The following is a 20,282-nucleotide window of genomic DNA, read 5'->3' on the forward strand; positions in this document are numbered from 1 at the left end:
CCTCTACACCCCCGCCCAAATCCAAAAGCCTCCGTTTTCCCGGGGACCCGCCCTCTGTGCACATTCAGGCAAAAGGAGGGGGAAGGTGCAGCCACTTAATTAGTGGGGACCGGGAGGGTCACTAGCTCAGCGGGGACCATGAGTGGGATGGGAGGCTGGGAGGGGGCCAGAGAGGAGTCACGGGGGCAGCAGGGAAGGGAAGGTGCCATGGAGGGAGGGGAGGCGGCAGGCGTTTTGGTGGTTTGCTGTGTTCCTGGCAGGGTGGCTCTCTGCTGTGGTGGGAGCTGGGGAGGGGCGAGGGAGGGAGAGGAAGATGCAAATGGGGGGAGGGGCAGAGAGAGATTAGGGGCTGGCAGCACCCGTGCCCGCCCCCAGGCGTGACCCCCTTGTGGGAGACTGTGGCTCTGCGTGGGGCCGAGCGTGTGGGATGAGCGGCCGCGGTCTGGGTTTGGGAGCATGGCTATCCACTAGCAGGTGGCTGCTGGTGACCCTTGTGTGTCTGGGTGTTTATCTGGCCCTGGGGTCTGACGTGGATCACTCTTGGCTGCTGGCGGGACAGTGTGTATCTGCCTGTGGACACTTCCGGCCACTTGGCCTGGACCTCAGCACTCGGTGCTGCCTTTTCCGGGCCAAGCCCCCCATCCCCCCACCCGGTGCAGGACTTCCAGGCTCCAGAGGTCACGGCTGCAGGCAGCAGAGAGGCTGCCAAAGCAAACCAGCCCCCGTGACTTGTAGGAAGGCAGCTGGGGGGAGGGGGCTGGGGCAGAGGCTGGGGCAGGAGTTGGGGGCGGTCTGGGGCCAGGGCCAGGGCCAGGGCCGGGGCAGGGACCAGGACTGCCTTGTTCAGGAGCTGGACTCGGGGCCGGGAAATAGCTGGGGGCAGTGGTAGGCCTCGGTTCAGGCAGGGGGCCGGGGTGGGGTGGGGGGTGAGCTAGAAGGGACAGGGGTGGATAGGGAGGGAGTTAGGCCTGAGCTGGGGCCAGGTGGGGGTAAGGCAGGGGCTGGGCGGGAGGCAGAAGAAGTGGCAGGGGCAGGGTGGGCTTGGGGCAGCTGGAGCCCTCTATCTGGCTCCCTCCAATTCAAAGGCCCACCCTTCAGTCCTCGTAAGCACCCCGCCCCAGCCTGCTCTGTCTGCTCAAAGCCCCTGCCTTCGGGCCAAACCTCTCCCTGCTCCCGCCTCCCCTCCGACTGGCACACCTGGGCCCCCTCCAGGCCGGAGGCAGGCTCCGCAGGTTGCTTGGGCCGGGCAGCTCCGGCCCTTGCAAACCCCGCCCCCCCAGCCAGGTGGCCGCCCGCGCTGCCAATCCGTTTGCCCTGCCCCTCCACGCCCCTTCCCCCGCCTCCGGCCCCGCCCCCTCCGCCTCAGGTGAGGCCGCCAGGCCTAGCCGGCCCCACGCCGCTGCCTCCGCCTCCGGGCCACCGCTGCTGCGGGGCCACCATGCTCCTGCCCAGGCCTGGAGACTGACCCGAAGAGGGCACCATCTCTCAGCTCCGCCCCCACCTGTCGGACCCCAGGGTAAGGACCGGGGCCCTCAGTTCTGGGCCCGGGCATGGGTGCCCTCGTGCCCACACCAACCGAATGCCCACCTCCCAACAGTGGGCTTCCCGGGGGCCCCAAGAGTGCGCTCTCAGACGTCTCTCCAAGGAACTCAGAGCTCCAGCCGCCTGTTGCTCAGATCCAGAGATTGGGCCCTGGGTCTCCTCTTCCCTCAGGCCCAAGACTCTGGGCCCCTATGCCCCTCCTCCCACATACCCAGGAGTTCTGAGCCCCCAAATCCCTCTTTCCCCAGGACCCAGGAGTTCAGGCTCTCAGGTCTCTCTACTCCCTCAGAGCCAGGTGTTCAGACCCTCAGTCCCCTCCTCCCCCAGGCCCAGGAAAGGGGCCCCCAACCGTGCAAATCCAGGCATCCCCTGGTTGCTGGTCAGACACTGACCCCATCCTTGAACCCAGCCTGATCTGCGTCCGTGATCACGGTGTGCTCTGGCCAGGGCCCAGTCCGTCTAGCCTCCCTGGATGGGCGCCTGGGACTGGGGGCACAGGGGCTGGGTTCGGCTCCCCCAGGCCCTGCCTCTCCGTTCATCTCCCCACAGGTCCCACCCTGGCCCAGGAGGTCAGCCGGGGAATCATTAACAAGAGGCCGTGACATGGCGGAGAAGGAGGGTGAGTCCCCTTTTCTTTGAGTCCTGACTTTGGCTCTGCCTGGCGCCCCTCCCTCTGTGCTCTGCTCCCAACCCTCCGCCCCCTCAGAGCCCCCTCTCTCTGGCACCCCTCCTGGGCCCACCCCCACCCCCTTCTGAAGTCTCCTCCACCTGATTAACTATTAACCAAATTTTCTGTGGGGCAGTGCTACCACCTGCCTTCCTGCTACCCCGTATGACCTTCCTGGCTCTTGCCTCAGTTTCCCCTCACACCCCAGTGATTTCTCAGCTAACCCTGGGCCTGCCCCCCACTTGGGGCTAAGGTGGGAAGACCAGCTCTCACGGTTATGGACTCAGACTCTGGAGCTGAATGCACAGGCCTATATTCAAATCTGCTTCCGCCACTTTTTAGCCGTGTTCTCTCGTACGAGTGACGTCATTTCTCTGGGATCCATCCCCCCCCGCCCCCCCCCCCCCCGGCCCCGGGTCAAGCACAGATCCTCAGGCTACCTGCCTAGCCACACACAGGGGTTGCCGGGAGCATGGAACCCACACGAGGCATCAGTGTAGGGCTTAGCATGTGAGACACAGGCCATGAACCAGACATGACCGCGGCCGGCCAGCCCGGTGTCCCAGGGGCCCAAGAACCCCACCAATTCCAGACATTCCTCCCACCTCTTTGCACTGTGGGCAAAAGAACAGAGGGAGGACTTTGGACTTGGCCGGGATGGATGGAGAGGGGAGAGAACCCAGAGGAACCGTTCCAGGAATGATGGGAGCGAGCGCCCGCCTGAGTGGCTGGCCCTGAGGGGCCCTTGGCAGGCCCTGGCTGGGGCTCTGGACAGCCTGCCTCCCTCTCAACCTCCGCCACACGTGGGAGCCAGCTGGAGGGGCCCGAGCAGGGGCAGCCTTTCCTCCCTGCCCTCTCCAGCGGGGGCTGGCTCCCTCTCTTCTTCCTGGAAGCAGGCTAGCAGGGCTTCAGTTCCAGGTGATAGCCCTTTCGAGCTGGGAAGCCCTGGGCAAGCGGCTTACCCTCTCTGGGCCTCAGTGTCCATCTGGAAAATGGAGCTGGGGTGAATGCGCCCCTCACAGGGTGGCGTGAGGATTTAAAGGGCATGAGAATTAGGGGGTGCTGGTTGTGTTGGCTGAAATGAGCCGCGTGGATCACTGGCCTCCTGGGCTCTCAGGAGTTAGCAAATCACATCCCAAACCGTTCAGCTAGGGCCCAGAGCAAACCCAGGCTCCCGGTGGCTCAGGACAGGGGACACTGTGCCCTTGCTGAGCAGGTGGCTGGCAGAGCCCGGACCCTGAGGGACGATGTTCCTCCTGGAGCTGACTGACAGGAGTCTCCAGGGCCCAGGCCTATGAGTGAATGACCCCGGGAGAAAAGCAGATCGTGCCCGGAAGGATGGCCAGAGATGGTCTGGGGACAGAGAGAACTGAGGCAGAGTGGGCTCCAGTGCGTCCCCAGGCAGCTCGACCTGGTTCTGTGGCAGGACCTGGACCCAGACGCCGAACGGTTCTGGTGCCATGCTTACTTGCTGGGTGACCCCGGGGAGCTGGCTGCGCCTCTCTGGGCCCTCTTTCCTCATCTGCAAACCGGGGATGATGATAATGATACCTTCCTTACTAACACCGGGGGCTAGGCTGTAAGGAAAGTGCAGGCCAGGGCTAGGCGTGCGAGTCTGAGCAGGTTGTGTTAACTTCCAAGTGTGCCCAAGGCAAGGTGCCTGGTGCTCCCTGGGGACTCAGAATTGGAGGAGGTGATACGGGCTGGGCTGACGCGCAGGGTGAGTCGGAATAGGTAGGGGGTGCCCGGCAGAGGGAGAGCACGGACAGAGGCAGGGGCTGACGAGCTGCCAGGCCTGCAGTGGCACATGGAGAGTTCGGGTATTTCTGGAGGCTGTGTCGGAAGTGGAGTCGGGAAAGGGATGAGGTGAGCGAGCCGGAGCCTCGTCTCTCAGGACTGTTTTTGGTGATGGGCCGGGGGATGCCCCGGCAGTGCTGGGTCTCTCCACGAGATGGCGCTGGTGGTCATTCTTTGTTTCTCTTATTCTGACTTGTGTTTTTACAAGTTCTGTGGGTTTGGTTGCTTGCCGGAAGCTCTGTCAGGGGTCTGGTAATGACCCATAAGGCTGTCTGGGAATTTGGGGAAACATAGGTTCGACTCCCAAATCTCTAATGGCCATGCTTATATCCTAGAAAGCCTGGCACCACAGGGCTGAGGGTCTTAGACTCTGTCTTGGGGACACTGGGGAGTCATGAAGGATTCTAGGTAAAGAAGGGACAGGGTGGATTTGGTGCTTAGGATGATCCTCAAGCTTCCATGTGGAGACTGCGCCAGAGGGCAGGTTGAGCCCAGCCTTGGGTGGGGCTGGGTGCAGGGAAGGGGAGAGTGGATAGGAGGTGCTCAGGAGGCCTGCAAGCTGTGTGGGGAGGGAGGTGTCCTGCAGATGAGGAACAGTCCTGAGGATGAGGGCCTCTGAGACGGGACCTGGGGATTGGGGGGGACGTTGAAGCCGGTATGGGACCTGGGGGGTGTGAAGGACCCAGAGGTCCCAGGGGGAGGCATCTACAAGGCTGCAGGACAGAAAAGGGAAACTGAGGCTGTGGAGGTGTGTAAGACAGACTTGGAAGCAGGGGGCATGAGGGGGAGGAGGCCACGTCGCACCCTGTGAACTCCAGGTTTCAGGGAGCAGGACGAGGTCAGCGGATGGAGAAAGCCCCTGTTGGAGAAGTGGAAGGAAAATCGGACGCATGCGGTGTCTCAGAGTCCAAAGGAGAGCCTTTCATTCAGGAAGTTGGAGTTGGGGACGCCGAGGGCTGAGACACAAGCTGCTGACTGAGCCGAGTTTCAGAGACAAGGAGCCACAGATGTCCCCTGTGAGAGTTTAGCTGCCAGAGGGTGGGGGCCGAAGACCCAAGGTGAGGGCGGCCCTTGGCGCCCTTGAGGAGCAGAGAGCAGCGCCCCAGGGAGAAGCCAGGAATCCCGAAAAGGCTGCCGCCTCACACCCAGAGTGAGGACGCTTCCTGCCTCAGGAAAGACGTGCAGTGAGGGTGCCCCTCACACTGGGAGGACCCAGAGTAAGGACACTTCCTGTCCTACCAAGGGCACCCGCTTGAGGCGTGGAAGGAGGGCGCGGGAGGAGGTCCTTCAATGCTTGCCACCCCAGTAGACGCACCAAAGCCCCTGGGCTGGGCTCGGAGTGGCCCCAAGCCCTGATAGGCGCCCCTGAGAACAAAGGGACCAGGACCGGCCTCTCGGCCTCATGGCTGCAGGAGCCAAGACCTCCCACCGGCACCAGGAAGGTGGCTGGGAACAGAGCTGGCAGGCTGGCGGGAGGCCAGGGCTGGCCTGGCCCCCTGCGGCCTCTTTGGAGGGAGGGTGTATTTGTTTGCTCTTGCCTTGAAGGGAACTGCTGGGCTCTCAAATTCTTAAGACACCCAGACAATGACCGTCCCAGGAAGATCCCGGACGATGCCCTGCTCCATTCTGGGTGCTGGTCTGGCCCTGTGCCCGCCAGCTGTAGACTGCGATACAGGTGGGGGAGCTGGGACTCCTGCCACCCTGGAGATGTCCTGCAGAGGCCATCTCACAATCCCTAGCGAAGGGGTTGGCTTTTAATCCCCAGGGCCCCTGTTGCACTGGGAATAAAAACCCCTTTCCCCTTAGGCCACGCGGCCTCCCTAGCTGCTCTCAGCCTAGGTCCCTGCCTTCCCCAAACTCATGCCATCCTGGCCATATCTGTGGTCTCTCTCTCGAACAGATCATGCTTATTCTTGCCTCAAGGCCTTTCCCTGTGCTGTCCCCTCTGCCCAGAGGGCTCTTCCTTAAGATCTTTGCGTGGATGGTTTCAGCCTTCAGGTCTCAGCTCAAAGGTCACTTCTTGGGGTGGCCTTCCCTCAGCACCCCACTCCAGAAGCCACCCGCCCCCCCGACCTGCATTATTTTCTTCATAGACTTTGCCACTATCTGGGAATGATCAAGTTTGTTTATTGTTTATGTTTTCCCCTCAACCTTACACATAAGAGAATGTGAGCCCCATGAGAGCCAGCATCTCATCTGTCTTGGAATGTGGATGCTCAGCAGGACAATGAATGAACAAAGCTCTTTTTACCAAGGAGCAAACAGGCCCAGAGAGGGGAAGGGTATTGTCCAGGAACACACAGCTCTAACGATATAAAAGCATTTACTGAGAACTTGCTCTCTGCCAGGCCTTATGGCGCAGGGAGAGGGAGTGGCTTCGTACTTAGACGCTTGGGCCCCAGCACCCCGTGTGCCCCCGGGGTCCAGGACTCGGCACTGCCTCCCACTGGCTGAGTCCCCACGCACATGTCACTCCACTTCTCTGAGCCTTAGTGTTCCCTGTCCGAAAAATGGGAATCCTCCCCCAAACGAGGACAGTGCTTGGGAGAACAAGCCTGTGATAAGAGTTCAGCTACTATGATGTAAGAGAACTTTAAAACATTGTTTTTAGAGGTGAGTGCTGGGTGGGTGACCATTAAACAGACAAGAAAGCTGAGGTTCAAAGAGGTGAGGCCACCTACCCAAGGTCCCAGGGCCGGGAGGGGTAAGGCCAATATTATTAAGTGAGGCTGGCAACTTTTCAAACTTAGGTTCTGAACCTCCAGAGGGTCCTGCGGGTGAGGGCTGGTTTGGGGAGATGCCCAGGGACAGAGGGGCTGGGAGGGCAGAGAGGGATGAAGCAGTGAGGACATGCCAAAGAGCAGGGAAGTGAGCTGCCAAGAGGGCGGAGGTCAGGGGTCGCAGCGCCCAAGAGGCTCTAAGAAGCTCTGAGAGAGGGAGCAGAAGTGAGAGGTTCAAGAGAAGAAGGAGATAGCAAAGTGCAGTGTCACTGGGGAGGAGAGAGCCCGCAAGTGCCAGGAGGGCGGGGACGGTGGCAGCGGTCCCAGCCACACCCCTTCCCAGCTGGAAGGCTGGGGGGGGGGGGCAGGACACCTGTAGGGGAGGGCGCGGACCCAGGGCATGGCAGCCGGCGAGGGGGGCGGGCAGGGCAGAGCTGGCCCCGTGCCCAGACCCTGCTGCGAGGAGGACCGGCCTGGCAGTGGCCCCAGCATGGTGTCTGTTGCAGGTGGCCGGACTGTGCCATGCTGTTCCGGACCCAAGGTGGCAGCTCTCACAGCGGGGACCCTGCTGCTCCTGACAGGCATCGGGGCAGCGTCCTGGGCCATTGGTGAGAGCGGTCCCTGCGCCTCTCCCCTCCCCTGCCCTGCCCCGCAGCCCCTTGCCTGCCTGCCCTCACCTCTGCCTTCTCTGCAGTGACCTTTCTACTCAAGAGTGATCAGGAGCCGCTGTATCCGGGTGAGTAAAGCAGGCCGGGACCCTCTGGGGAGCCCCGGAGGAAACCTGTCCCTGGTGGGAGCTCAAGGAAAAATTTCCGAGTGACTGCGTGAGCATGTGCAGAAATGCTGATAGCCCTCAGATTGAACACCTGCTTGGGACAGGGTGCCATTCTGAGCACTCCACCTTGCCTTATGGTTTCCAGACTCTCAATGTGTTACCTGTTAGTGCCTCATGAAATAAAACTAGGGAGTCGGAAACCACATTTTAAAAAGCACCAAAGAGAGGGGCGCCTGGGTGGCTCAGTCGGTTAAGCGACTGCCTTGGGCTCAGGTCACGATCTCGGGGTCCTGGGATCGAGCCCCGCATCGGGCTCCTTGCTCAGCGGGGAGCCTGCTTCTCCCTTTCCCTCTGCTACTCCCCCTGCTCGTGCTTTCTCTCATTCTCTCTCTCAAATAAATAAATAAAATCTTTTAAAAAATAAAAAGCATGAAAGAGATTAGATTAGAAAAGACCACAGCGCATCTCTCTCAGCACGGGAAAGTTTTGTTAATCTTTCCTTTTGGTTCCATGAGAGCCGTGCTGTTATTCTCTCCATCTTTACAGATGGGGAAACTGAGGCTCAGAGCAATGCAGTGATTTGCTCCAGAAAGCACAAGTTCAGGGCTGCATCATAAAATGTAAAAATGCGTCTCTTTACTACGAGGCATGGTCAGAGCCCGTTTGTGAGGTGCTATATGAATTTAGCGACCCCTTCTCATTCTCTGGGGGGGTGGAGGGGGGTACTGCTGCTATGATCCCCATTTACAGATGTGGAAAGTGAGACCAGAGAGGACACACAGCTGGGAGATGATGAGGCCAGGAATAGCTCTCAGACCGGCCTGGCAGAGCTGGGTCTGCAGGCAGCTGAGAATGAACGGCTACACTAATAATAGATGTGGAAACTAAATGTGGAATGAATGGATGAATTCTCCCGGGTGCCAGCCCCCAGCTGCCGTTCCAATGCCCAGCACAGCAGGAAGAAAGGGGAAGTTGGGTGATGGGATGTGTTTTTCACTCCCGGGAGCCTCATCTAATTCCATAAAGGACTCAGCTCATGCTAAGAGAAGAAATGAAAATCCGGACAAGGAAAGCCTACATCAGCGTTGGTCACCATGCCAGCACTTAGTGAGCCTTTACAGGTACCAGGTGTAGGCCTCGGGGCTTTATCGTTTCAATTCTTTAAACCCTCACAAAAGCCCATTTTAATATGGGGAGACCGAGGCGCAGAAAGGTCCAGCGACTTGGCCGCAGGTCTCAGAGCTAGGAAGCGGCAGCTCTGGGATTCGAACCCAGGCAGTCTAGATCTGCTCAATGCAGAATTACTATCCTGTGCTGTTTCTCGAGAAACAGCCAAGCGACTCGCAGTAGTGACGGCTACCATCTGCTGCACCCGCGCTGTAACCTTGGACCTATTACCATTGCCCCGCTTTTGCAGATGGGGGACACTGAGGCCCAGTGAAGTGAACTGACTTGCCCAAGACCACACACTGAAGAAGCGGCAGGCCAGAGGGATCATGTCCCAGAAGCCGCTCCATAGCTCCGTGGCTCCATAGCTCCCCACTGCCACTGGGCTAAAGTCTCAACCCCCTGCAGGCTCCAGGGCTCCTAGGGGGCAGACCCCTCTTCCGCCCTCACCTCACGCTTGCTTCTGGCGCTCTCCAGCGTCCAGCCTATGGGCCATTCTCATGCCCTTGAAGGGCCCTCCTGGCCCCACCGTCTTGGCTTACCACCTCTTGCCTGCTCACACCTAGAAGCAGTTTCGAGGTTCTGCTGAGTTCTAGGGCCTCAGATCCGTCCTGCCCTGGGTCCCAACCTCCTTAATCATAAGCTAGGGGGCCACGGGGAAGAAGGAGAGATGATGCAGTCCACTTGGTAAATGTGGCTTTGGGGTCTCACCTTCAGGCTTTAACTTTGCTGAGCAAAGCCTTCCTTCCTGCACCCCTAGGCCCCATGCTCCCCCCACCCCACGGCCATGCCTATTGCCCAGGGTAAAATTCTCCTCACACTTGACTTCTGGGGAATTTCAGGAGGGCAGGGGCCCTGGGTTTGCTGCCCCAGACAGTGTCCTGCACATGGTGGGTACTCAGGAGGTCTTTGCTTAATGCACAAGACAAGTCGCCGAGATGAACTGACTTGCCCTTGACCTCCAGCTGGAAAGTACCTACGGCCAGCACTCCTGCCCTTCACTTGTACTTGGGTTTTCCAAAAATGATGGGAAATTGCAAAACAAATGAAAACAACCCCCAAACTACATCTCCACCTCATTTTCCTGGGATTTTCACACCTCTAAATATATCAGACAATTCAGTAAGCAAAACCAGATGACCCAGAACATATTTTCTTTTCTTTTCTTTTCTTTTTTTTTTTTTTGCGAAGAATACCAACAAGAATGAAGAGTCGAAAAGTGAGAAACAGTGGCACAGAACGTGGCTTTAAAAATAATCGGAGGGGGCATTTGATATTCCCTCCCTCTCCCTCCCCCAACACATATCCATAAAGTGATCCTTTTTCTCCCCCTAAAACCTTACCGTATCTGGAATACTTGGAAGCTTTTTACCCCCAGCTGGTGTTTCAAACCCCAAGTCTTGGTCTTGGAACTCGGGGTGGTGGGTGCCATCCGCAGGGGTGCCAGGCATCGCCTGCCCCCACCCCAGAGCAGGGGCCAAGGCAGCCAGGAAGCCATCACTGTGGGTAAGGAAGTCACTGGACAGGCTGTCCGGGCCAACATGCAGAGCTTGGGGTCTGGAGTCACGCAGGCCTGAATGCAAGTCGTCTCTGCTTCTCACTCACTTGGTGATGTTGGGCAAGACACCCCACCTCTCCAAGCTTCAGCCTCCTCCTCTGATCAGAATGGGGATGATCTTTGTGGCCTTGGGGTGGTGTGGCGAGGCCGTGCTGTTGGTGGGCAGGGAGAACGTGAGGCATAGTGCTGGGCACATGGCAGGTTCTCAGAAGACAGGGTCCTCTAGAACTGGGTCTAGAACTCCTGCGTCCCTTGTCCGGATCAGGCGGCGAGGGGAAGACCCCTCAGCTCGGCGGAGGCCAAACTGAGTTTGCCCCAGATCTGGTTTCCTAGAATGTGCTCTAGGGTGCCAGCAATGCAGGAGGACCAAGGGGGTCACAGCTGGCCTGTCCCCAAACCTGCTCCCCCTGCGCCCTGCCCCATCCTGGTCAATGGCAGCTGCATCCTTCTACGGCTTAGGCCAGACACGCCAGAGTTGTCCATGACCCCTCTCTTTCCTTCACAGCCACATGCAGTCTGTCAGCTTGACCCACAAAATCTCTCCAGAATCTAAACTCTTCTCCCCCTTCTGCCCCCGCCCTGGCCCCGGTCTCCATCCTCCCCAGCCTGGACTCCGCAGCAGCCCCTCCCTGGGCTCCCTGCTCCTGTGGCGTCCCCTACAGTCTGCCCCTGGCCCGCAGCCAGAGGGAGCCTGTGAACCCCCCAATTGGGTCAGGGCGCTGCTGGCTCAGAGCCTCCCCTGGCTGCACCTCTCTCCCGGGAGAAGCTAAGTCCTCGCATGGACCTGGCCTTCCTCCCAGCTCATCTGCCCCTCGCTCACTCTGCTCCAGCCTCCTTGCGGTTCCTCCCCCACCCCCGCCCCCACCTCCACCAGCCTTGGGATCTCCGCCCTTGCTGTTCCTGTGGCCTAGTTCTCTGTTCCCTCACCTACCTTCACGACTCTCTCAACTCTCTCCCCTCCTTCAGATCTATGTTCACACCCCACCTTCTCAGAAAAGCTTTCCCTGCCCTCCTGCGGGAAATGGCAAGTTCTCCCCACACGCCAGTATGCCCCTGCCTCAGTCAAGCTGGATTTGTCTCCTTGGCTCCTTATTTTGTGACACACCGTCTATTTTGCTTACTTGTCCCTTTCGTTGCCCATTTCACCTACTGGTCCTGGAGTTCCACAGAGCAGGGATTTTGTCTGATCTGTTTATTGCCGTGGCGATTTGTTCATTGCCCCCAAATAGAGCCTAGCACGTCCTGAGTGGTAAATGTAAATAAACAGGCCTGAGGGCTGTGACCTGGCTTAGATGTGGAAGACTGTCCTCTGGCCATGCGTGGGGAGCAGCCTGGGAGGAGCTAAGAGGATGGGCGGTTCTCAACACAACCAGCCCCAGACACGAGGAATCCCTCATGTGCTCTCTCCAGCCTTCTTATATCTTCATCCCATCTCTTCTCACAGTTTGTGATGACGTGCTTGGTTGAGTGACTTTTTTATTGCTGTCTGTCTCCCCCAATCCTAGACTTTGGTTTGGTGAGGGCACAGCCCAGGGCTGTCTTGGTCATCTTTATGCCTCCAGCATCACCCCCCAACAGGGCTGTGTATGGAGTATACGTCCAGTTAACGCTTATTATCGGGTGAATGAATGAATGAGTGAGCCAATGAATGAATGAATACTACATCGTCAGCTTGGAGAATTGCACTTTAATATATTCAAGGCTTGGACAGGTCCTGCAGAAAAGATAGCTTTTCTTTCTTTTTTTTCTCTTTCTTTTTTTCTGTCTTTTTTGAAGACTATAGGGTATCTAAATATTTTGGCCCTCTGAGGTCAAGGGTCTTCAGGCTGCATAAGACAAAAGGAGAAAAAAAAAAGAAAAAAAAAAGGAGAAAAAAAAGAAAGAGGAAAAAAAAAAGACAAAAGGAGAAAAACTGGTTAAACAACAAGGGGAACAATTCACTTACTTATCCAACCATTCTGGGGGTCTTTCCCGTCTGGCTCCATCAAGGGGCAGACATCTCTTGGCTTTCCTCCACGTTGGCTTATTTTTCCCCCACATTGGGGGCAAAGACGGCCCGCAGCAGCTCCAGCCTCACACGCCATTCTCCTGGGAGCGTGGTTGCAACCGCTTCCCTCTTCCCCGATGTCCGATGTCCTAGCTGATGTCCGAGCAAAGGGCCAGACGTGCTGCGGCGCATGCGCGGCCAGCTCAGGGAGCAGGGAGGCGACAGGAAGGTCCCCAGGTTCCCCGCCCGCAGGCGCGCCCCAGCTCCTATCGGCCCCCCGCGGAGACTCAGGCCTGGAGCTCCGCGGGGCCGGGCTGGGGGGTGGGGCGCGGCGGGGAGGTGACCCAGGCGGCCGTCCTGTCGCCCTGCAGTGCAGGTCAGCCCGGCCGACGCCCGGCTCATGGTGTTCGACGACACGGAGGGCACGTGGCGGCTGCTGTGTTCCTCGCGCTCCAACGCCAGGGTGGCGGGCCTGGGCTGCGAGGAGATGGGCTTCCTCAGGTACCGGGTGGCCCGGGGGGGGGGGGGGCGCGGGGAGGGGCGGGGCGGGAGGAGCACGCCTGACCCCTGCCTGCCCAGGGCCCTGGGCCACTCGGAGCTGGACGTGCGGACGGCGGGTGCCAACGGCACGTCGGGCTTCTTCTGCGTGGACGAGGGGAGGCTGCCGCTGGCCCGGAGGCTGCTCGAGGTCATCTCTGTGTGGTGAGGAGGACCGCGGGGCCCGGGCGCCCCTCCTGCCCGCCCTCGGGGGCCCTTTCTCCTGCCTGAACTGGCCTCCCCTTTTGTTTCCACCTCTGCCCCTTTCTGTCACAGTGACTGTCCCAGGGGCCGTTTCCTGGCTACCGTCTGCCAAGGTGAGTCCCTGCTACTCGGTACCCTCTCCCTGAGACCCCCCCAGGGCAGGGCCATGTCCCATCGGACACCTCCCCCCCACACCCACCCAACACACACCAGCCATAGCCCCTTACCCTACAAGGATGGAGCTGGGTCCTCTCGGACTCCCCTAGGGAGGCATGGCCTTGTCCCCATAGGGTCCCAGGGATGGGACTATGTCTCCTTACTCTCTTAAGGTGGGCCCATGTTCCGCAGAACCCTCAGGTCAGGGTCTCGTCCCATCAGACACCCCCTACCCCCACACTGGCCATATTGTCTTAGATCCTATGAGGGTGGAGCTGTGTCCTCTGACTCCTCCAGGGTAGCAGGTCCGTGTCCCCTCAGGCCCCCAAAGCAGGGCCGTGTTCCTATAGGTCCCCAGGGATGGGGCTGTGTCCTGAAGGTTCCAGGCCCTCCCGCTGCCCCTGATCTGCCTCTTCCACAGACTGTGGCCGTAGAAAGCTGCCTGTGGATCGCATCGTGGGAGGCCAAGACACCAGCCTGGGCAGGTGGCCGTGGCAAGTCAGTCTCCGTTACGATGGAGCACACCTGTGTGGAGGGTCCCTGCTCTCCGGAGACTGGGTGCTGACAGCCGCCCACTGCTTCCCTGAGTGAGTGTCCCCCACAGCCCTGAGTGGGAGAGGCTGCGCCCGGGGAAGCTGCCACCCTCCTCTCCTATTCCCTGGTAGGCGGAACCGGGTCCTGTCTCGATGGCGAGTGTTTGCCGGCGCTGTGGCCCAGGCCTCACCCCATGGCCTGCAGCTGGGGGTGCAGGCAGTAGTCTACCACGGGGGCTATCTCCCCTTTCGGGACCCCAACAGTGAGGAAAACAGCAATGATATCGCCCTGGTCCACCTGTCCAGCCCCCTGCCCCTCACGGGTGAGTCTGGGGGATGAGCCTTGGCCTGGGGACTCCAGAGGCTGGGAGGACAGAGGACCGAGCCATAGGATTCCGTGGTGATAAGGAAAACGACCTCTAGGGGGGTTAAGCGCGGAGTTCGCATTTGCCGCAGCAGATCCACCCGGGGCTCCGTGCCCAGAGGAAATGAAAATACGGGTGCACACGAGATCTTAGACGTGGGTGTTCACGCAGCTCTATTCACTTTGACAGTCAAAAGATGGAAGCAGCCCAGATGTTTGTTTGACAAATGCATAGACAAAATGTGGTAGATCCATACAACAGGGTAATATTTGGCCATAAGACAGAATCGTGGCGCACTAACACATGATACACAGCCGATAAACCTTGAAACCATTGTGCTAAACCAAAGAAGTCAGACACAAGAGGCCAGTATGTGAGTCCATTTATCTGAAATGTCCAGAATAGGCAGAGCTGGAGAGAGAGAAAGTAGATTAGTGGCTGCCAGGGAGGTGGGCTGGTGTGAGGTGGGGGGGGGGGGGGGGGCGGATGGGGACAGGGAGATTGGGAGGTGACGAGTAGAGAATACAGGATTTCTCTTTGGGGTTGATCAAGACGTTCTCAAATCAATGGTGGCCACAGTGGCACCTTCCTATTGCCAGGCATGCAGATAAACTCTCTCTGTGAACCCCCTAAAGATCACCGACTTGCCCGCTGAAGGGGCTGAGCTGTGTGGTGTGTGAATTGTGTCTCGGAAAAGCTCTTACCAAAAACCACAAGTGAAATGAAGAAAACTTTTATTTATTTTATTTATTTTTATTTTTTACAGATTTTATTTATTTATTTGACAGAGAGAGACACAGCGACAGCGGGAACACAAGCAGGGGGAGTAGGGGAGGGAGAAGCAGGCTTCCTGCTGAGCAGGGAGCACAAAGCAGGGCTCGATCCCAGGACCCAGGGATCATGACCTGAGCTGAAGGCAGATGCTTAACAACTAAGCCACCCAGGCGCCCCTGAAGGAAACTTTTAAAATCTATGAATGAACCCGAGAGGGAATCAGAAGATGTTCCCTTCGCAGTTTTCCGGAGCATTTCCTCGCTCTCAGGGAGAAAGACTCCCTTGGGGCCTAGGATGTCTTTAGCGCTTCTCCACTGAACACTGCATGCCCTGGATTGAGAACCGGCTCTCAGCAGGCCGCAGTGTGACAACACTATTAATAAAAACGATGCTGATGAAGTCATAGTAGCGGATGATGATGAGCCTTCAGCGGGCATCGGTATAACGATAATGAAATAGTACGATACGATACTATCCCAGTGATGATGTCCTAGCACCAGCACTCGCTCCTCACCTCCTGTGTGCCAAGCCCTGTTCTCTGCATGTCCCCAGCCTGCACGCATTCAGTCCCCACAGCAGCCCTGGGAGGGTGGACCCTCTTAGGGTCCTGTGTTCCCACACAGAGGGAGAGGCCCCCACGCAGAGAAGGTAAATGTTGCTCCGAAGTCCCGCGGCTGGAAAATGGCAAAGATTTGGGTCGAGGCCGCCTGGTGTGGGAGTCTGTGTGTGTAACCCCCAGGCTTTGCTGCTGGGACCGTTCTGTGGCTTGCATTCTACTTCTCTTTATGGTTATTTTCTTTTGAATGATCCGTGTTCCTGGTTTTCCATCGAAGGGGATGATACACATTTAAAATGAAACAAACCCTTGTCTTTAGGGAGGGGTTCCAAATAGTGACGTAGAGAAGTGTCCATGGAAGCACAGGGGGTTGGGGTGGGAGACACACGGCCGAGGGGGTAAAAGCATAGAGCTTGGGATCAGATTCGGGTACTTGCCAGCTATGTAATCTTGGCTTCACCTCTCTGTGCCTCAGTTTCCCTGATCCATTAAATGACTTCCTAGAGTTATCAAGATGTTTGAAAGGGTAATATGAGGGGTGCCTGGGTGGCTCAGTTGGTTAAGCAGCTGCCTTCAGCTCAGGTCATGAACCCAGGGTCCTGGGATCAAGTCCCACGTTGGGTTCCCCGCAGAGCAGGGAGCCTGCTTCTCCCTCTGCCCCTCCCCTCCCCGCCCCCCTCCCCCGGCTCATGCTCTCTCTCAGATAAATAAATAAAATCTTTTAAAAAGAAGGGTAATATGAGTAAAGAGCTTAGAGCAATGCCAGCACACAGATGAGCACTCAGTTAATGCGAGCAGTCATTGCTGTTGTTTATTACTATTACTAGTTACGGGAGCATTTCCTGTTTGCCAAATGTGCTGCTCAGGGCTTCACCGGTTTCTCACCCCAACCTCTGAGGGAAATGATTATTCTGTCCATTTTATACCTGAGAGCTCTGATGCTCAGGCCTGCAAAGTCGCCAGCAGGCAGGCTGTAGACAGAACTGCCAGGACCTCTTGTGTAGGTTGCGCACTGCACAAGGACATCCCATCTTAGGGGCGCCATTCTCACTGTTGTTGGTGTAGACCTGTGTACCTAGTACAATGATCTTCTGGCAGATGGACATCAAGTATCTCGAGATAGGGATGCCTTTCTGTTTCTCACAAAGGCACCTTCTAGGCGGGGGGCAGCCTGTGGGCCACGGTTAAGAACGCAGGCTTGGGAATCTGGCCAACCTGGGTCCAAATTCTAGCTCTGTCACTGCCTCGTTATGAGACCTCAGATAAGTGACTCAGCTTCATCTCCCTCCTCTAAATGAGCTAATAGTAGCCCCTCGCTCTCTGGACTGACAGGAGTTTGGAGGAACTGAGGCAGGAAGACATCCAGCTCCTGCTGTGGTTATTTTATTTTTATTTTTTTTTAAACATTTTTATTTGAGAGAGAGGGAGCAGCGAGAGAGGGAACACAAGCAGGGGGAGTGGGAGAGGGAGAAGCAGGCTTCCCACGGAGCAGGGAGCCCGATGCGGGACTCGATCCCAGGACCCTGGGATCACGACCCAAGCCGCAGGCAGACGCTGAACGACTGAGCCACCCAGGTGCCCCCTGCTGTGGTTATTTTAGAAGAACAGAGGAGAGGGTGCGCCGGGGCCCTTGAGGCTGCTGGACAGAGGCTTTGTTCCAGGCGGGGCAGGCCGGCAGGGGCTGGACCGCCTGGTCTCTCTCCCAGAATACATCCAGCCTGTGTGCCTCCCGGCTGCCGGCCAGGCCCTGGTGGACGGCAAGATCTGTACCGTAACCGGCTGGGGCAACACGCAGTACTACGGTGAGTCCCGTCTTCTGCCGGCAGAGCCGCCGTGAGGGAGACGGAACTGGGCTGGGGAAAGGCAGTCTGGCTGGAAAGGCAAATGCTTCTTGGCCCTGGGGCCCAGGGACGCTGAAGAGCCTGTTGGGGGGCGGGGTGCAGCAGGAGGGAAGGGGGCCGCGCCTGTTCCCCAGCCTCGGCCAGCCTTGCCCGCACACCCCCAGGCCAACAGGCTGGCGTACTCCAGGAGGCCCGAGTCCCCATAATCAGCAGTGAGGTCTGCAACGGCCCCGACTTCTACGCGAACCAGATCAAGCCCAAGATGTTCTGTGCCGGCTACCCTGAGGGCGGCATTGACGCCTGCCAGGTGAGGCACTGTGGGGGGCAGCCCCGAGCCCCTGCCACTCCAGGGATGGAGACACAGGGCAGTGGGTGGCCGGGCTCCCTCTCTCAGGGCCAGAGGGCTCTGTGGCCACAGCCCCTGGCCATCCAAGAGGGCCTCCCGGATGCCCTCTTGGCCTCCAGCCCGGCCTCCCATCCCCACACCAGGGTGACAGCGGTGGCCCCTTCGTGTGTGAGGACAGCATCTCTCGGACGCTACGTTGGCGGCTATGTGGCATCGTGAGCTGGGGCACCGGCTGTGCTCTGGCCCAGAAGCCGGGTGTCTACACCAAAGTCAGTGACTTCCGGGAGTGGATCTTCCAGGCCATAAAGGTGAACGTCAGGCCCAGATGGGAGCCAGAGGGGGGGAGTGTTGGGACTCTAATGGGGAAAGGGGAGGAGGCAGGGGTTTTCTGGAAACCTGTGCTCAGGCCAGAAGATGGTGCCCTAGGGGACAGATGGATTTCCAAGGGCTTGTGGGGAGGGGAGGTTAGCTGTGGGACTGGGGAAGCCTCTCAGACCTCAGAAGCCCCCAGTTGTCTTCCTCCAGACTCACTCCGAAGCCAGCGGCATGGTGACCCAGCTCTGACCTGTGGCTTCTCCCTGATGCACACGCCTCCAGGGCCCAAGTTCACCTAGGGGGCTCCAGCCCCACCTGGTGGGGTTCACCCTGGGCCCGGAATGGGATGTTTCTCTTCTTGGGCTGAGCCCACAGGTCCAAGGATACCCTCCCTCCAGGCTCCTCTCTTCCACAGTGGCGGGCCCACTCAGCCCTGGGACCACCCGAGCCTCACCCTCCTGACCCCCATGTAAATATTGTTCTGCCATCTGGGGACCCCCATCTAGGTGCCCGTGATGACACGATGCTCTTTAAATAATAAAGATGGTTTTGATTAACATGGCCTCTGAGTTTGCAAGTGTAAACAGCAATGAGGACATTTGTCCAGGAGGGAAGAGAGAAATTAGGGTCTAGCACAAATCAGGCAGGGAGCGTTATCCTCCAATTCTCATTGGCTTAAGAGAAAAAAAAATTAATTGGTTCACTTAACTGAAAACGCCCTGGAGCAAGTGGCTTCAGGTACTGCTGGATCCAGCTGCTCAAATATTTTTCATCAAGACTGCCTCATTTCCTCTCCAAAATCTGCTTTTGTACAGAGAAAAGCTTTATTTGCAAGAAGCCTCCCCTACAACCAGAGACAGAGATGTCCCCCACCCACCCAAAGGCTAGGCTGATAGGCCATGGACCACTTAGCAGCCCCAGTGGAAAGGAAATGCTTTTCTCCCAATAGCTACAGCAAGAAAGGCCCAGGCCTGGCTCTCACTGGGCAGATTTGGGTCATAGGCTCATCCTTCATCAAATCACGGTGCATGTGATGCATGGAGTCAGGGGGTTGACCATCAAGAACTATATGACTTCAGCGTAGGGGGTTCCCCAAAGGAAAATGGAGTGCTTTTTCTAAAAAAAGGGTTGTAGATGCCCAGTGTATGTTGGTGGGGGGAGACATTCACCATAGGCCAACACAAGAAACCGGACCCTGTAGGGTGGAGACAGGAGTACCAGGCCCCATGAGCAGAGCCTGAGACGCCCTGCCCCTTCCTTCATCAGGGCTGGAGGTTGGGTCCCAGCTTCCCCTGAGATCCACTCTGTTCCCTAGAGCATCTGCAGATCTCATGGAGGCTTGCCGGCCACCGGGGGTGTTTCCTGTATTTGCCACCAGGGGGTGCTGCTGCCCCTAAACTGGGAGAAATTGAGCGTTTTCTGCCCTAATAGTCCACGTGTTGCTGAAAACCAGCTGGTCTGCAGGAAAATGCTCACCAGAGCCTGTTTCCCATGACTTCCAGTGAGAAAAATTATAGTGTGTTGCCTATCAACTGCATGCACCCAAGCAATTTCCTAAAACACAGACACAGGAAAGTGCCTTCGAATTACAGACTGTTTGGAAAATGCTCCAAGCATCACTCCCTGGATACCAAACTCTTAGCGTGGCTGATGCCCACCATTGCTTTGTCCTTCCGGATCCACCACCCACCCCCACCACCATCCAATCTCATTTGCAAGCTCCAGGCAGGTTTTCCAAACGTCTGCACGAGGCTGCACGGTCCTACCCATCCTATCTGAGATGTTCATTTGAGACTTGGCTCACACATTGTTTTGTTAGAATTTTGTAATTAGCTGAAAAATGAACGGTGCCTGTGTTTTATGAAGCTCAGGGATTCGGAGAGAACACGGCCCCACGGTGGGGGTCCTGCACAGATACAACCATGTCCTGGAGGGCCTAAGGGGACACAGCTTACCCTGGCAGGAGGGGGCTGGTCTGAGCAGACTTGACCCAGCTCTGCAGGGGACAAAAGAGGGCATGGCCTGCCTTGGGGGACCTGAGAGGAGGCAGCCCTATTCTAGGGGATCTAGTGGATGTTTGGGCATTAAAAGCCAATAACAGGTCCACCAGAAACAGGTCAACCAGGGGGCCACTCTGGCATCCGCCACCATTATTGCTCTCTTGGAGGTAGGGAGGCAGCTAAGGGAGACCATGATTCACTCGACAGCCATCTACCAGCTTCCTGTGTTTGCCAGGGGTCTGTGAGCCTCAGTTTCTCCTCCTGCCCCCACCAATCTTGCCCCCTCTCCCCAAGGAGCCACACAGGTATTAGAACCATGACGACAATCCAGGGTTGTCTTGATGTTCTGCTGGGGTCTTGGTCTTCAGAAAAGTTGACTATCCAAACTCTAAACTTCTGAGTCACTGGTGTGCATCTCCGAGCCAGAAGGATTTGGCCCACT

At 57.7% G+C, this 20,282-nt stretch overlaps 1 protein-coding gene across 4 annotated transcripts; it reads left to right on the forward strand.

The window, feature by feature from the left end:
* Window positions 1-109: 109 nt before the first annotated feature.
* Window positions 110-18,397, forward strand: HPN (hepsin). Of its 4 annotated transcripts, none has more exons than XM_045891261.3 (13): window positions 110-1,516; window positions 2,092-2,161; window positions 7,233-7,334; window positions 7,421-7,462; window positions 12,585-12,714; window positions 12,793-12,915; window positions 13,027-13,067; window positions 13,532-13,697; window positions 13,776-13,966; window positions 17,000-17,140; window positions 17,344-17,486; window positions 17,669-17,833; window positions 18,051-18,397. In XM_045891261.3, exons 2-13 carry the CDS (start codon window positions 2,146-2,148, stop codon window positions 18,087-18,089), a joined length of 1,299 nt encoding a protein of 432 aa, XP_045747217.1. In that variant the 5' UTR covers window positions 110-1,516; window positions 2,092-2,145; the 3' UTR covers window positions 18,090-18,397. The 4 variants fall into 4 exon arrangements, 2 of the variants coding, with proteins under 2 accessions (XP_045747217.1, XP_045747218.1); XM_045891262.3 differs by having other exon boundaries at window positions 17,045-17,140; XR_010408082.1 differs by having other exon boundaries at window positions 17,344-17,833.
* The last annotated feature ends 1,885 nt before the right edge of the window (window positions 18,398-20,282 follow it).

This window comes from Mirounga angustirostris, unplaced genomic scaffold, assembly GCF_029215605.1.
Source record: "Mirounga angustirostris isolate CCGP_5_RB_7025 unplaced genomic scaffold, mMirAng1.0.hap1 SCAF_16, whole genome shotgun sequence".
In the NCBI taxonomy this organism is placed as follows: domain Eukaryota; kingdom Metazoa; phylum Chordata; class Mammalia; order Carnivora; family Phocidae; genus Mirounga; species Mirounga angustirostris.